The 18,015-nt window shown below is 46.2% G+C and overlaps 1 protein-coding gene across 1 annotated transcript in view; it reads right to left on the bottom strand.

Annotated features, from left to right (window-relative positions):
* TRANK1 (tetratricopeptide repeat and ankyrin repeat containing 1) overlaps nucleotides 1-18,015 on the bottom strand; it is a 101,681-nt gene that overhangs the window by 71,695 nt on the left and 11,971 nt on the right. Inside the window, exons 2-5 of the mRNA XM_078073787.1 lie at nucleotides 11,510-11,641; nucleotides 6,777-6,903; nucleotides 3,353-3,503; nucleotides 533-651 (exon numbers count right to left, since the gene is read on the bottom strand). Of these exons, the coding sequence (XP_077929913.1) occupies nucleotides 533-651; nucleotides 3,353-3,503; nucleotides 6,777-6,903; nucleotides 11,510-11,641 (529 nt within the window). The remainder of the gene's footprint in view (nucleotides 1-532; nucleotides 652-3,352; nucleotides 3,504-6,776; nucleotides 6,904-11,509; nucleotides 11,642-18,015) is intronic.

Here is an 18,015-nt window from a genome sequence, read left to right as displayed (position 1 = left end):
TTTTTTTAATTGAGAAAAAAAAAAGCACAGAATTGCTCAGAGCAACACAGGCAGGTCTTTTGAGCCCACACTAGCAAATGCAGTAAAAAAAAAGATGATGAAGATGAACACGCAATTGTTTATTTTCCTCATTCCACATTATCATTAGCACCTGAACTTGACACTTCTGTGATGACAATGAAGACACAGAGCAATAAGGGCGATAATACATTATATATAATGTGATATATAATACATTATATAATATATATAATACAGTATATATAATGTGATAACGTGAGGGTGATAAACATTAGCTAATATTATTATTAGATGTTCTGAATATGTATCCTATCTTTAAAAAAAAAAACAGAAACTGGCTAATTAATATCTCTCAGTGACTTTCCATCTTTAATGATGGTGCAGTTAAAAAGTTATTTTGGCATCAAAATAAACAGATAATAAATTACAATCCCTTCCCCAGTGCGGCAGAAAAACTCTATTTAACCAAGAATGTACTTTCCCCACAAGAGAGCCATCTTCTTTTACTTACATGCCATAATCCTTTTTTTGCCAACTTTTCTATTACAGATTGCCACACTTCTGTTGAGAATCCAGTAGTAAAAATATGATCAAAACAGGGCAAGAAACTTTGCAAAACAATGGGGTCACCTGAAAGAAAGTTCCATAGTTTAGAAATTTTAACCTGGGCAGAGTCTAGAACATCTGGGAAAAGGTCCACAGATAGACAAATGGAAAATTAAAGATATCAGAAAGAGAGGCATTTTCAAAGTAAAAGTAAAGTCAAAGGCATTTTCAAAGTAAAAGTACTCTATAATGGAACGAAGTGGAATCACTTTAGGTTCATCTATAAACTCAATGCCCCAAGAGTTAGGCAGTGGGATTTAGCTCTTCCATATGCCAAGCCCAGCAATACGTGCTAATATTTAATCCCTCAAACAGACCAACAAGGCACTGGCCTATTATCTCCACTTATAGAGGAGGAAATAGAAACTCAAAAGAAGTTAAAAAAATTTTAAAAAAATAGCACCTCGTGTCCTTTAAGAAAGATGTTGACAAATATTATTGTCACCCAACCGATGAGAAATGATGACAAATGAGGTCAGGCTTCATGGCACATCATGCAGTTAGTTAACGACAAAAACAAAGACGGGGACCCAGATCTACCAACTCTCTTAGTCAATACACATTCTTCTAACCTAGTGGCCCATTGCATCTCATGATCCTCCAAACCACATTTCTCAAACTCATGGATGAGAGCATCCAAGGAGCAAGGGCAGGTGCCGGAATAACACGGCACCTCCTCCAGGATTGTCAACTTCCAAAAATAAGTAAATATCAAAACAAATAGTATTGCACAAAAGGATACAAAATTTCCACAAATACATTCTTCAAATTTTAGAAATTGGGCCGTGGACATACATTCACCCTACAAATAGAAATACTTTGGTATAAAAGTATGGGATGCATTGCCCTACAAAGTTCTAAGAAGTGCTCCCTCTCAGGATGGCGGCAGAAGGGAAACCATCCAGATTTCTTAAGGGAGCAGTCCCCCAGAAATAAACAGTGACTTCACAAAAGATGCAGAGAAGACATGAGGGATGGTAGGGAACGCGCCAAGCCATCAGACTCAGAGGAAAGGGAAACAGGCTCGGTCACTGCCAGCAAAAGGCTGACTGGAAAGCTGGGACCCGTCAGCATTTATCTGGGGATCTTCCACTTCTCTGTCCAAGGGACTCGGCTGTGCCCACCTCCAACCCCTTCCCACTGCCTGCCTGATATGGCTCTCACGCCCCCCACTCCCCCATCTGCCAAACTTGCCCAAATTTGTAGAATGTCGGCCACAGACCACAAGAGTTGCTTTCCCACAATCGCAGTGGGAACAGGTGGATCTGTAACAGCTGAATCAATTTCCCCACCTCTGAAAGCCAAAGACCTTTTTCCCACAATTCTAACATGTGCCATTTTTCACATTCTAACATCTCTACAATAGGGACATGTGTGACAACTGATTTTGACTCTCAGTGGCAAAACATTTTTCAATGGCACATCTTAAGTCAGTACAATCTTAAATGCAATCAAACGCAGTATTTGAAAACAATGGCCTGGTCACTGGCAGAACTTTAGCCCGTGCCAAGATAAGCACAAGAGAGCTCCTTTGTCACTGGCAAGGATATGTTACATTGTGTTTTATGGTTTTCGGTTTTTGCCTAATCCAGGCCACTGACAAAGCCAGCTCACGGGCCAGGTCATTAGAGTAATAACTCAAGGCAGTGACGCAAAAAGTCCTCCATGCGTCACTCCTACATGGAGTGCCCGGGTCCTCCGCTGCAGTGAGCATAGCCAGCAACGCCCTGAGCACCGCGTCAGCTTCCACAGCACCCTCTGTTAGCTGGACAGTGAGGTAGTCCCGGCCAGGGTTCCCAACAAGAAAATACAGAGTCAGGACAGCTAAGATAAAACAGCACTAACATCCTGTTTCACAGCTTAGACAGGAGCGCACTAGCATTCTGCTTTGCAGCCTTTGCAGAACTGAGTTCTGCAAAACGTCCTAAAATAAGACAATTACCCACAAAGCACTTGTCACTATCACAGGCAAGGGGCAGTTAAGACATAAGCCCCCAGATGTCAGCAAAAAAGACCATCAGCATGTTGACATTAACCTAATAGGTAGACAGATAATGTGACCAAAGCCCTGATTGGCACAACCTAGCACAACCTGGCTGCTTAAGATAGTTCCACAGAAGAGCTCATTAAAAACCACTAAACTTAGAAACTCCGGGGGCAACCCACTCGAGCCCCCCTCCCCCTCTGGGAGCTTTGTACTATCGCTCAGTAAACTTTGCTCTGCTGCCCACCACTCTTCGTCTGGCCTACCTCTTCTTTCTTCCAAGCGGCATGACCAAGAACCACGGGCACTTAAGGCAGAGAAATCCTGAGACACCTCCATCAGCCCTGCCAGGGTATTTTGATAGCAAACAGGACTATTTCTCGGCATATTGGAGAAACACATGCAAACATCACAAGAAAGAGCACAAATCACATAAAATCAGTAGCATAGAGAGGGAAAGATCTCTAAGTAGCAAGAGAGAAAACTGAAGTCTGATTGGCAGAGCTTTAAGTGGTTTCTGCGAAAGGATTTTGCTGTTTTTACAAGGACATGAGCCACCAAAGCTTCCAAAATGCTTTCTAATGTGAAAATCAGTTCCAGTCAAACGACATAAATCAGCCACAAAGAAACACCCTGGAATTATCTCCCCAGGAGCCATTCGAATAAAATAACAAGGACTTAAAAAAAAAAAAAGGAAAGAAAGAATGAACAAAGGCTTCCCCCCTCCCCCTTCCAACTTACTGCCCATAGTGGTGAAGACTCCCACAAGGAAATCAGCAACCTGGATCTGGTCTGGAGTGCCTTGCAGAAGTCGCAGACCCTCGAAAAACATGCGAGCCGCTTCATAAGGTTGGAGCAACCGCAGTAAGGAATAGCCAGCTTGGTAGTATCCCTGGGACAGAAGAAAAGCAAAACCGTAACTCGCCCATCTCTTCCAACCAGCTGCTAAAAGGAAAGGCAAGATTGATGACCTGGGGAAATGGACTGCAGAGGTTTCACTTCTATGTAAACACAGATTTCTAACAAGCACTGGAGACAGCATTCCCACATTACGTTGTGTGCCACATTTTTCCTGTCATTCTTTAACCGCCAAGAAAATAATACTTTCAAATCCATGACTGGTACAGCATCTAACACATGACATGGAGCGAGGAAGCAGGACTGGTTCCAATTATATGTGTGGCTTATTTATTCATGCCTCCAATCACAGCCTGGGTAAGAAGAGAATGAAAATATCCTATGATGACAGTGTTCCAGAAAAGAATGAGATTGTCATGTAAACACAGAAGTTGTTCCCTGCTCCTTTCAATCAAAGTAAACACAATTTCCACTGGGTATGTAGCGGGGGGGGGGGGGGGGGGGGGCGGGAATGAAAATGGTAATGACAAGCATTGAGATGTATTGAGCTCCACATTGTGGGCCATGTACACCAGAGGCAAAAATTTTTTTCTCTCTGTAGAGGACAATTACAATGAGTAACAGAGGAAAATGGTTTAGTTTTGCCTATATACAAACTGCGTACCTTGAGTAGGAACAAAATGATACTGCTTTTCCCCTCTTTGATTCTCTAAAGGAATCCACACCAGGACCTACCAAGACAGCATTCTAAGATAGTAAATAAAAGGTGTTCACCAACCAGCTTCATAAAAAAAAAAAAGCAAGCACTTAAAAATTCCACTTGACACCAAATCTCTGATTATTTATCAATTTGTTTTCACCTTCATTTGAAAGTCTAGAACCTCAGATAATCAGAAAAAAGGGGTGGGAGAAGGTGGGGGTTTTTTCCCCCAACTGGGTAAGCTGGATACAGAATTCCCCACTTTCTTACCCTCCTCAGATTTAAGTTTCTTTCATCTTTTACTTTGGCAGGGGGATGAAGGGGGTCAGAATATGCCACCCCAAAATATGACACTTTGGCATAAGGGTTATCTTGAGCCCAAGGCATTTGAGATTCAACAGATGTAGAAAGAAGCCTTCCTGGAGCTTCCCTTATCTGACTAAAAGCAGAAAGTCTAAAAAAACGAGGACTGCCATAAATCCCCTCCCCCAGGGAATTTTTATGGCCATGAAGAAGACGGAAATTGGCACTGAGTGGGACCAGCACTGCTAAGCGTTGCTAAGATAGCCTTGCTCTCCCTCCCATTAGTTTCTCCCATGTACGTGTGTTCCCACAGTACGGGGGCTCCAGAAGTCTAAACCCCTTTCCTTTGTCTGACCTGTCTCCACAGTTTATTGCTCTCTGTTAAAAATGTATATGAGCTCTAGGGGCGGGGCTCAGTCAGTTTTAAGCTTCTGACTCTTGATTTTGGCTCAGATCATGATCTCAGGGTCAGAGGATCGAGCCCCTCGTAGGGATCTGCTCTCAGTGCCAAGTCTGCTTGTCCCTCTCTCTCTGCTCCTCCCCCTACTCTCTCTCTCTCTCTCTAAAATAAATAAATAAAATATTTTTTAAAAATGTATATGAGCTCTCAAGCCTATCTGATTTTTTTGGGGTCCTTCCTAGGAAGGGCCCTCTGTCATGTAAAAACTATCACAAAATAAAATTTGTATGTTTTTCTCTTTTTAATTTGTCTCTTGTCCGTCAAATTTGCAGGGCCCCAGCCATTGAACCAAAAGAAGGTAGACAAAAAGAGTTCTTCCCCTACAGATGACATTTGGGGGAGAACGGGAGGTGGGAAAGAATGGGGAAAGAGGGAGACACCCAGGAGTAAGAATGGGGGCGGGTCCTGGTCGCTGTGCTGCCGCGGACTGAGGCAGGCCTGGCCCCTCAAGGAAGTCCGTCCACCGCCTGAGGGATGTGCGCATGCCCCAACTCCTCCCCACCCCCCCACCCCCACCCCCCACCCCCCCCCACCCCCCGCCGCCAATCCAGTTTGGGGATGGGGAAAATCCTAAAATGCCTCTGAGGAGATTTCCTCAGGAGTGCTTTCCCATTTTTAAAACTATTCAATAATTCCTAAAGTATCCATCCTCCAATAGAAAAGGCCTAAGGTAAAACAGACAAATCGCTCCCTCGAGGATGTAGAATCCGTAGGTCAAAGCCCCTGGCCACTTCCCACTGTTCCGTTTCTAGCAGTCGTACACAAAATGCAGACCCCTGAGGAAATAATGCGAACTCCTGTTTACCGAGTGCCAACAACTTGAACCAAGGTCTCTGAATCCTTGAAGCAACTCCAGGATCTAGGTAGCATCTGCCTTTACAGTCGGGGGGAAAAGGAAGGCTTAAGGAGGGAAAAGGCGCTCCTCCGGGCTGCTGAAACCAGTCCGCAACAAGGCCTGCGCTTTTCCCACCTCGGAGCCTCGCTCTCAATGGTCTATATCACTAACGGGACACGTCATTGTATGTGCCTCAGGTGGCTCCTGAATGGCAATGCCGTTATGGTCTCTGATTCTGCTTTCCGTCCTCCTCCCAACCGGATAGTGAGTTACTCAAAAGCTGGGATGGTGTCTTCCTGTCCGTTTGTTTGCCTCAGGAATGAAGAACGTGGAGGTGCCTTGCAGAGTGGGCACTGACAGCATTTCAGCTGAGAAAAACAATCAAATGGTTGTTTATTGACCTTGGCTAACACCAGAGAGGGGCTGGCTGACTGGCCTCCCAAACCTCCCGATCTCCACGTAAGAAGTTCTTTCTGAAGAATCTGTGTCATGTGTCCCCGCAGCTAGCAAGTGAAACAAAGCTTTGCTACAACTCGCAAGCACCAAAGAACATTTCAGACTCCCAGCCAGGAGGTAACTACATCAGAACACAAGAGTTCCCCCCACAAGGGCATTTCCACACCCGGCCACCATCATCGTCGTTAGTCTTCTCCCGAGGGCCTCGCATGCCCTAGGGGCATCTGTCTGAAGTGCAAAGAGTTGAATGCGAAGCTCTCCTCATATTTCCATTTTAAAAAGAAGGGAGGAGGAGCGCCTGGGTGGCTCAGTCTTTAAGCGTCTGCCCTCGGCTCAGGTCATGATCCCAGGGTCCTGGGGATCGAGCCCCGCATTGGGCTCCCTGCTCAGCGGGGAGCCTGCTCCTCCCTCTCCCACTGTCTGCCTGTCTGCCTACTTGTGCTCTCTCTGTCAAATAAATAAATAAAATCTTAAAAAAAAAAAAAAAGAAAAAGAAGGGAGGAGAGGAGGCAGGTGAGGAGAAGACAGGCAGGGTCCCTGGCTGTCACTGTACCTTCACGTAGTTTGGATCCCACTGGAGACATTCCTTGGCCGCCACGAAGGCCTCATTCCATTTCCCGAGGCTGTAAAACGCACTGGATTTGTTGCACAGCAACACAGCCAGCTGCCTGGGGGGGACTCTGTCAGAAAGAACGGACCGGACCAGCGGTCAGCAGTGCTGTCTTTCTGCAAATACAGAAACCACCCTTGAAAGCCACAATGCTGGGGCTGGCTGCCACCATCACCAGTTAATGTCCCAATTACACCTATCACGTCTGGCCCTCCAGCCAGCCCCCAACCCCCCCGCCCCCCCGGCCCCAGAAAACCCGGGACAAGTCTGTCCCTCCTCACTCCCAAATCGTCCGCTCCTTTTCATGACATATGTTCTCAACACCTCAGTTCTACCTCTGACTCATCTCCATGGATCTTTTCATTTTTTAGAGACCACCTTGGTGAAGATGCTGTGAAGGTGCTGATGGGTCCTAAGGACAGGGAGGATGGGAGTTCCCACTGAGCCTCAGCAGAGTCCAGACACTGACTGGTGCAGTGTGGGGTGAGCCCCTCCACGTACATGTCCACGCTGGATGGATGCAGAGCGCATCACGGGAAGGGCCTTTCAGAACATGTGACCACACCATCCCCACGGACCTACCATGACAGGTGCAGGATGAGCACCGTTGTAGTGTAGAGACAGGGCCGCCCTAACATTTGCAGGACCCAGGGCCAGTGTGCAAATGGGGCTCACACACCCTGGGGCTAATCCACACTGTCCAATATGGTAGCCACTGGCCATGTGTAACTATTCATATTTAATTTAATTTAAATAAAATTTAAAATTCAGTTCCTTAGCTGTATTAGCCACATTTCAAGTACTCGATACCCACATTTTGTATTATAGAACATCTTCATCATCACAGAAAGTCCTATTGGACAGTGCTACCCTAAGTATTTGAAGGTCATAAATCAAGTTCACAAAGTTTTCCATAAAATACGTTCTATCTTCCTACTTTACAATAACTGGTTCAAATTTAGAACGGTAGGAAATGTGTCAGGGCAGAGTGATCCCAGACTGCACCCCTGCCCACTCCCTCCACCTCAGCCTTCATCCTGCACTGCAGGAGGCACGATTCCAAGTGCTGTCCACACCCCTGAACTTGGTCAGCCCTGGGAAGAATGGGCTGCGGTAGGAGGTCTGTGAAGGCCCTGGGAGTAGAGTCCATGGGCAAGAATTCCAGGGTCCTGGTACCTATGGAATGAACCAAAGGGGAGGAAAAGACTCTGGGTGGGTAAAGCCTGTGGCCGCACAGACTCCTACCTGGGTGGTGGGCCCAGCTGGAGGGAAGCCACAGGAGGGCCCTCTAAAGCATGAGAGGGCGGGTCCCCTTGCCTGTGTCTAGGCATAATACTACCAGGTTGGTGCCAAACCACATCAGAATTTGAAGACAAATGCAAAGTGTACCACAATATGTTAAAGCCCAGGTGCCATTGAATTCAAGACACGTGAGCAAAAAAAGCCAGGCTTATACCTCTTTTTTATTGAATATTTTAATTGCAAAAGTACTACAAAATCATTATAGAAAAGTTAGGTGATGCAGGTTAGCACAAATAAAAAGCAAAGTAAAAATCACTTCTACTACTGCCCCATCCTCAGTGCTTTATGTTTCCGGCTTCTGTCACTGCCCATTGTTCCCTCTAGGTGAAGGGATGAGGCCCCAGAAGCACAGGAGGGGCAGTGGGGCAGCCAGGGAGTGACTGGCAAGGAAGCTGTGACTGCAGGTGTCCAGCCCGGATACCCTGGCCGGGGCAGTCATCCCCAGCTGCAGTGAACACTGGCTGCCGCTAGGGGCTCCCAGTGCCCTGTTCTCCGGATTTGCCCTCAGCCTAATGGGATCTGCCCTCTCCCCAGGAAGTTATGCCCCTACTGTGAACTAAATTGTGCCCCTCCGCCCATATGTTGAAGCCCTGCCCACCATTGTGATGGTATTTGGAGATGGGGCCTTTAGGGAGGTAATTAGGTTTAGCTGAGGTCATGAGGTGGAGCCCTCATGATATGAAGAGACACCAGAGAGCTTCTTCTCTCTCTCTTCCTCTTTCTCTCTCCACCCTGTGAGGACACTGTGAGAAGGTAGCCATCTGGAAGCCAGGAAGAGAGCTCTCACCAGAAACTCAATTGGCCAGCACCTTGATCTCAGACTTACCAGCCTCCAGAACTGAGAGAAATAAGTTCCTGTTGTTGACTCCACCCAGTCAATGGTATTTTGTTATGGCAGCCCAAGCTGACTAGTACAGCCCCACTCCTTAGGACAACTCCTAGGGGCCAGACAGCCTACAATAGATGGCTGACTGACGTGAGAACCAAAAGGTCAGCTCCCTTGCCCCAAAGTGGGACCAGCTCTGCAGTAGACCTCATGCTCCGGAGCTCCCCCAGAAGATCAGGCTGAAGCTGCCTCCAGTTGACACACCATCCCTGCCTGGAGCTTTCCCCTGCCCCATCCTGCTTCCCTCCGTCCCCTCCTCCTGAGAGCCCATGCTCAGTAAACCACACGCACTAAATCCCTATGTCAGCTGGCAGTGGCAGGAAGGCAGGCTACAGGTGATGGGCAAGGGCAGCAGTGTCAGGAAGGCCATGAAAGACAATATGTGAGCGTCCAGGCAGAAGTCCCATTAGTGGCCCCACAGTATGGGGTCGGTCTACAGTCATAACCACTACACAACACTTCCTCTTTAAGAAAGTCAGATGCTATGGGCACCTGGGTGGCTCAGTCGGTTAAGCATCTGCCTTTGGCTCAGGTCATGATCCCAGGGTCCTGGGATCGAGCCCCGCATCGGGCTCCCTGCTCAGCGGGGAGCCTGCTTCTCCCTCTCCCTCTGCCTGCCGCTCCCCCTGCTTGTGCTCTCTCTCTCTGTGTCAAATAAATAAATAAAATCTTCAAGAAAGAAAGATGCCTTGCACTCCAGGCCCAGCTTTGACACAGTTCTGATCTGAGCCAGGAGCGGCAGAATTACAGACCCAAACCAATGACACTCAACTCACATCCAGCTAGAGTGTAGACACCAAGGTGATAGAAGGTGGGAAGTGGGAGGCATGGTTCAGTAATTTCATTCAGTGACATTTCCCAGCACAAGTTTAGGCTGCATGCACCCCACAAATGACAACCTCTATTGCATCTGTTCCCAAAGGATGGTGTGGGAACCTCTGGGGGTCCCTAAGACCATTTCAGGTGGTCCCCAAGGTCAAATATTTTCACAATGGTAGCAGGCTGAATAATGGTCCCTAAATAATATTACCTTTTATTGGAAAAAAAAAAAAAAAAAAAAAACTTTTGCTGGTGTGATCAATTTCTAGATCTTGGGGGGAGATTATCCTGGGTTAGGATTCAATCACAAGGGTCCTTGTGAGAGAGAGACAGGGGGAGACGTGACACAGAACAGGAGACAGTGAGACAGTGCAACAGCACGCTGGAAGGATGCACTTTGAAGACGAAGGAAGGGGCCACAAGCCAAGGTGTGCAGGCAGCCACCCAAAGCAGAAAGAGGCAAGGAAATGGATTCGCCTCTGCAAAAGACCAGCCCAGCCGACACCTCAATTTTAGCTTCGTGAGACTCACATTTCGGACTTCTGACCTCCAAAACTGTAAGATAATAAACATGTATTGTGTTAAGCCACTAAATTGTGGTAATTGGTTACAGTGGTCACAAGGAACTAAGACATTATGTGCCTTTCTCACACATTCTCTCACATGTACTCAAGGAATCTTCCAGGCTACATGATGTGTGATATCCCAAAGGACTGAATGTAGAAGCAGGTATGAGAAGTCAGATGTCTTCTATTGAGAAAGAGCTCTGCAAAAATGAAAAATGTGGGGGCGCCTGGGTGGCTCAGTCGTTAAGCGTCTGCCTTCGGCTCAGGTCATGATCCCAGGGTCCTGGGATCAAGCCCCGCATCGGACTCCTCGCTCTGCGGGAAGCCTGCTTCTCCCTCTCCCACTCCCCCTGCTTGTGTTCCCTCTCTCACTGTATCTATCTCTGTCAGATGAATAAATAAAATCTTAAAAAAAAAAAAAAAGAAAAAGAAAAATGTGCCACTCTTCTCACGAAGCTTCTGATTTTGGAAAATATACTTATTTTTCATTAAAATATGTTACTGAGGTTGACATGGAATGAGTTTATTACTGAAATTTTAAGGAGGTGATGAATACATATTTTAAATTTATCTCAGTTTTAAGTTCGAATCCAGGCTATAGTGATAGCTACAGCTTACATAAACAAAAGGCTCTTAGGGGTCCTCCATAATCGCTAAGCACGTCATGGTACTTAAATGAATGGGTACAGGTCGACTTGAAGGGGCAGGGGAAGAGGTGAGCCTGAGCTCCCCAGTGGTACGCACTGTAGCCAGGGCGGGAAACGGCACAGAGAACCAGGAAAACGAATTAAATGACAGCGGAGACGTTGGGGCCTTGGATCATCCCAGGAACTCTGATTCCCATCACCAGGCAAAGGGGCAAGTTGTGCAACAGTCCCCTGTGTTTCACTTTCTATTTCCCTATTACTTAGTATTCTCTGTGCAGTTTCTGAGCTCACAGTACTGAGCAGATACTTAGGAAGGGGGCGGAGAAAGAAAACAGAAACTAGGCGGTGTGATAAGAAACGGGAAGAAAACGAAAGTGACAGAGGGAGTTTCCGTTTACTGAAAAAAACAAAAACAAAAACGAAAACCAAAGGTGCGGGGTAAATCCCAGCACTTACCCCCACTGGTATAACTGCCGGAGGATCTGGATGGCTTCGTCGTACTTTCTGATGGCCAGAGAGAAGTTCCCGTTCTTCAGGACCTGGTTGCCAGACTCTTTGAGCATCTCGGCGTAAGCTGTGGGGTCCATCCTGTGAGGAGACGGACTTAGGGCTCGCCGCCCGGCCCCGCACACAACCCCTCTCCCTTCCCGTCTGCATTGCTGGGAGTCTGCAGACGCAGTTTGTTCACTCTGGCCCCGCCCACCTGCGGAGAGCACATCCTGACCACGCCCCTCACGCCCCGGGGACCAGACGGGGCGTCTGCTGAGCCCATTTCTTCCTCAGTTCTCGTCTGACCTGGGTGGCAGCGGTCAGAGCGATTCCATGTACTCCGTGGCAATGATCAGCCAGGCACTGAGGGAGGAGGCTGCTGCCAAGCACGAGACAACTCACACCTCGCGGGGAGGGTGCGCCCCCGAAGTGGCTGCTATTCCCCAAACGGGCACTATTGTTCCTTTCTCATTTACCCACCGCTACGGCCCATAAGGAGGCACGGTCCCCACTGTTCAGATGAGGAAACTGAGGCTCCCGGAGGTTCAAGTCACTTTGCCCAAGCATCTGCTAATGGCATTCCCCGGTTCTGACCTCACGTCCAAGTTTCTGCTCTTGACCACTGCACCACACCGCCTATAGGTACAAGCAAACTCAGTGGGCAGTCCTTTCATTCTCTTGGGAGGGGGAAAAGGGAGCGGAAGGGCAGTTCTAAAGGCCTCCATACACAAGGGGCTAGGTCGCAGGGCCACAACCACCGCCTCTCCCACCCTCCTCCCTGCCTAAAACACTTATTAAAATAAGCCTCAGAGTATTTGTCCCTCAGATTACTTCTTGCAGGTCACGACTTTTGTCTTATTCTTTTTGTAGCCCCACAGACTAGCATATGACCGGTGCTTAAATATTTGTGGTGTAACAGATGTGAAGGCCGGACCCAGAAGGTTGCCTGTTACTGACTCTGTCTGGGGTAGCCTGGGGAGTCGGAGACAAGTGACTGGAGCCCTACCTGCCCGTGGAGCCCAGGAGTGTTTGCTGGACAAAGGTAATAGAAAGGAGAGCATCTAGGGAAGCCTGGAGAAGCAGCCGCCAAGGAGGCAGAGAAAAGGTGGGGCTCAGAAGAGATGTCCCTTAGGATCTCCTCCTCCCAGGGTGGCAGTAGGAAGGAGAGTCTGAAATACGAGCGAGGACAATTCAGGTGTTTGCATAGGCCATGTACCTGGGAGTGTGTTGGGGGGGGGGGGGTCACACAATCTGTCGGGGGGGGGTATTATTGATCTTAGCTAATGATTCATATTATTTTTATCATTTCAAATCTTGGTGAGGGGTTTGGGACAGGGGAAGCATATCCAAGCAGATATAAGTGGCGGCCTATTTTAAACCCATATGAGCTTACCAAGGATGGGGTTTTGGAACAGCACTGCATTCTTCAGCCAGAGCTGAATCTGAATGAGGCTCATGGTTCCTAAACAAGTGAGAGTACAAAATTGCACCTATACTTTCCATTAAATAATCTCTCAATTCCATGACTCAAATTTACACAGAGATGACTGAGTTGAACATGAAAAACTGTTCAAGAGTTGATTGACTACAGATATAAACATGTTTCTCTTCTGAGTATTGTCAGCTATCTGTCCAGTTTTTTACACTGGCCATGACCAGACAACTAGGATAAAGAAATCACCATTAACAACTGACAAAGATTAATATGCCTCTTTTGGGTTCCCTGCTCAGCGGGGAACCTGCTTCTCCCTCTCCCTCTGCCGTTCCCCCTGCTTGTGCTCTCTTTCTCTCTCAAATAAATGAATAAATAAAATCTATTAAAAAAATAATATGCCTCTTTTAATTTTTTTATGAAGTAATCTCTATGTTCAAGGTATGGCTTGAACTCATGACCCCAAGGTCAAGAGTCTCAAACTCTACCATCTGAGCCAGCCTAGCACCCCAATATGCCTCTTTTAGAAATACCTTTCCACTGCAAGAAAAGGCCATGAATTTGTCCCAAATGTGTAAGGCCCTAAACACACAATTCACACAGGAATACAAGTAATTTCTAAGTATATGGAGGGCAGATAAACAGGATGGCCCTCACTGATGAGCAAAGAAATGAAGAATTACAACAACAAGGTATCACTGAAAAATACTTTTAAAAATGACCCCAAATGTTGGGGGCTTATGGGGAAATACACTACATCATGTTGCTTACAGGGGAAATATACTACATCATGGTTAGATTTAGTCTCATGGATGTTTGCCACAGTGAAAAAGTATAAATAACCCTAAATGTCCTATAACTCGTAATGGATTTGAATCAGTTATAGAATATCCATATGGTAGAACACCACACAGTTATTTCAAAAATCATGTTGTAAAAGAATATTTAATGATTGGCTAAGTTAGTAAATGAAAAATACAGTCTACATAAATAGGTGTATAATCCCAAATTGAATTTTTTTCAAGATTTTATTTATTTACTTGAGAGAGTGAGGGAGAGAGAGAACACAAGTGGGGGGTGGGGGCAGAGGGAGAGGGAGAAGCAGACTCCCCACTGAGCAGGGAGCCCAATGCGGGGCTCAATCCCAGGACCCCCAGATCAAGACCTGAGCCAAAGGCAGATGCTTAACCAACTGAGCCACCTAAGCACCCCCCAAATTGAATTCTAAACACATATAATATATTGAAAATATGCCAAAATGTTAACTAACAGCCACACCATTAGGATTAGGCAGGGTTTGGGGGCACCTGGGTGGCTCAGTCATGATCCCAGGATGCTGGGATCGAGCCCCGCATCAGGTTCCCTACTCAGCTAGGAGTCTGCTTCTCCCTCTCCTGCTTGTGCTCTCCTCTCTCACTCTCTCTCTCTCTCTCTCTCTCTCTCTCAAATAAATAAATAAATAAATAATCTTAAAAAGAAAAGCCTTAAAAAAAAGATGAGGCAGGGTTTTAATTTTCCTTCTTGTGCTTTTCTGAATTTTCAACTGCTCTACAACATACAACATTAATAATCAGAACATAAATGTTATTAAAATGAGACTCTTTAAGGGCTTAATTGAAGAATTCAAAAGCAAAACATTTCCACTGTATTTACAAATACAATAAAAACTATTCATGTCAGAATTTGGGTTTTTTTTCATACTCCTCTAGACACCAAGAGTGAGCTCTTAATGCTAAGTGAGGAAATATCAAAAGTGTTCCTTCACTTGTTTCTGCTTTTTCTTGGTAAAATCACGTCACAGGAAATAGGGGGATTGCCAACCACCCAGAAGGCTTTTTGCTTCTTAATAGGATTTATTGGCCGTCACATTCTCATTATAGAGAAGAATGTTTTACATCTCTTCCTTAGAACACAGAGGGCTCAGTTGTTGAAACTTTTTTTTTTTTTAACAACTGGACCATCTGTTTATAAGATGAAATTGTTGAATACAAGTGGTAATGACAATGTGCTTGATGGCTAATAGGTACTGAGCACCTACTATGTGCTTTATGTCAATCATGCCATTCTATCCTTACAAGAAAGCCCATGAGGTAGTCATGATCGTCCCCATTTGACATACAGGGAATCTGGGGCTACTTGCCACAGTTACCTAGAAGGTGGTGGCGCTAGAATCCAAACCCAGGTGGTGTGACTTTAAGCTATACAAAGGCTCAAAGGTCAGCACCCAGTCAATCCCCCAGGCATGTGATGATTTGGCTGACACCCAGCACTCACTTCCAGTTTTGCTGGTGGTATGAAAGCGGTTTCACACTCTCACTGTGTCCCTATCAGAATTCAGGGTCCTTTTGTGGGGAGGTGTCATGGGCTGCCTAGTTAGACCCAAGGAAGTTAGAAGCAAGAAAAATACAAATGCACTCAGTAGATTTCGAAACAAGCAAATCTGAAACAGAACAGATCCAGGTTGTTGTGGCTTTTATTACTTGTGTATAAACACATGAAATTCTGTAACTGACTTACAGGAATAGAGTGAAACCTGCAAACAGGGGTGGGCTTGAGGCCACTAAAATGGGCAGAGGGAGGCTTCACTTTCATACATTATCTGCATGCTACTCGAAATCTTGATAGAAAATTCACTTTTCTTGTTTTGGGTTTTTTTTCCCCTTTTTTATTAAAATCTTTTCAAAAGACCCCAAAACCAGCCAATGATCTAAGATGAAATTTGGAATGCTGGGGATAAAGAGAGTTCCAAACTGAGGCCAGGGAGAACGGTTCTTAAAACTGACTCCTTCCTACTCTCCACAGGAGAGAAGGCGGCCACAAACGGTCCGGGATAAAAATCCAAAGTCAGGAGGCACCTGGGTGGCTCAGCCAGTTACGCATCTGACTCTTGGCTTCAGCTCAGGTCTTGATCTCAGGGTTGTGAGTTCAAGCCCCATGCTGGGCTCTGTGCTAGGCATGGTGCCTACTTAAAAAAAAAAAAAGAAGAAGAAGGAAGGAAGAAAGAAAGAAAGTCCAAAGTCAGAACTCATTCTGGGGACTCCAATTAGTTTTCTTTGCCTTTCTTTTTTCCGGAAGGAAAGGGTGCAAATGAGGAAGAAGAGTAGAGATTTTCTTACGAAACTCACTCACATTTTTTCAAAAGGCCTGTGGAAAAGTATGAAGTGCTGGGCCCAAGCTTTTCCTACCTGGGTGTTTTAAATAGAAAAAGAAAGACCAGACTATTGTGTTGGCCCCCCTCAGCTGTCTCACCAGCCTGCCATGGGGTAGGGGACAGAAGTAAGGCTGGGGAGGAGGTAATGGCTGCCAAGGGCTGGACAACCTGGGACCGTGGAGGCCATCTGAGGGTCCTAGAATTCATCTTAAATGCAGTTGGGAAAGCAGCAGTGTCCATTACAACTTCCTGTGATGATGGGGATGTTCTGTTCTGTACTGGCCAATACAAGAGCCACTAGCCACAGGTGGCTATGACACCTTTGAAATACGGCTGGTCCAGCTGAAGAACTGAATTGTTTCTTTTATTTAATTTTCACTGACTTTAATGTATACAGCGGCTGCCATGCTGGACAGCACAGAGCTAAAGGGTTTTGAGCGGGGGATTAAGAACTAACTGCATCAATGCTGGCTGTGGGTAGGATGGAGAGAAAGGGGCCACTGTAAGACCAAGTCAGGAGGCAGACAGACTCCACGGGAGGAAAGCGCAGGGAAAGTCAACACCAAAGCTTTTAGTCAAACCTTACCTTGCATTACAGAAATAGAAGCTCCGATTTCAAACAAACACATGTAATGTTGAATTATCTTCTCTACACACACACACAGCCTAGCCCCTGAGGATAGCCATTCTGATGACACTGAATCAAATGGGGTGAAGTATATGCTCTGTGAAGTACACAATTTGGGGAAATACACAAAAGCCTGAGGATGGATCCCCTGTGACTATCAGGGATATACCAGGTAGAAATATATTCTATAGGGGGAAAAAAAGAAGTATCTAGAGAAAATTTTCTCTACCACTTTAAAATGTTTTTATAGGGGCACTTGGGTGGCTCAGTCAGTTAAGCGTCTTCCTTCAGCTCAGGTCATGATCCCAGGGTCCTGGGATCGAGCCCCACATTGGGTTCCCTGCTCAGTGAGGAGCCTGCTTCTCCCTCTCTCTCTCCCTGCTGCTCCCCCTGCTGTGCTCTCTCACTCTCGCTCTCTCTAATAAATAAATAAAAATCTTTTTAAAAAATAAATAAAGTGTTTTTATAAAACTTATCTAATTTTTAAAGGATGATACTAACGTGAGAGTAGGCAGACCAGCGAAACAAAACAGAATACCCAGAAACAAATATATACTATGAAAGAATTCCACGTGTGATAAAGATGGCTTTTTAATAGGAAAAGAATGAATCGGTTTGGTACAACGGGCTGTATATCTGGAAAAGAAGTTAAATTTCTAACTGGTGCCATGTGATAGGCCGAACAGGAGACACACACACCCCTGCCAAAAACGTCCACACCCCAAACCCAGAACCTGTGAATGCAAAAAGGGACTCTGTAGATGTATTAAGATTATAGGCCTTTAGACAAGGATATCATCCTGGATTACCTGGGAGAGCACAGTCGGATCATAGGAACACTTAAAAGCAGAAAACCTTCTCTGGCTAGAGTCAAGAAGATGCCGGAAGAAGGCAGGAGAGATGCAGCAGAAAATGTGAAACTAGAGAAAACCCAGACTCGTCACTGACTGCCTCAACGATGGAGAGGAGGCAACGTCAGAAGGAAGGCAGGTGGCCCTGGAACCCAAGAGAGGCCCCTGGGTAACAGTCAGTAAGGGCCCAGGGCCCTCAATGCTATAGCTGCAAGGAGCTGGATCCTGCCAGCAATGTGAATGAGCCTAGAAGGCGCTCTTTGCAGACCCACCCGGTAAGAGCCCAACCAGCCAACACCTTGACTTCAGCCTTGTGGAACCTGCCAAGTTAACCCAGACTTCTGACCTCCCGACCGTGACAAAATTCATTTATGTGGCCACTAAGTCTGTGGTCATTTGTTATAGCAGGAA

The sequence above is a fragment of the Halichoerus grypus genome, chromosome 1 (assembly GCF_964656455.1).
Source record: "Halichoerus grypus chromosome 1, mHalGry1.hap1.1, whole genome shotgun sequence".
NCBI lineage: Eukaryota > Metazoa > Chordata > Mammalia > Carnivora > Phocidae > Halichoerus > Halichoerus grypus.
Note: the sequence above shows the minus strand (reverse complement) of the source record. Positions and strands in the feature narration are given on the sequence as shown.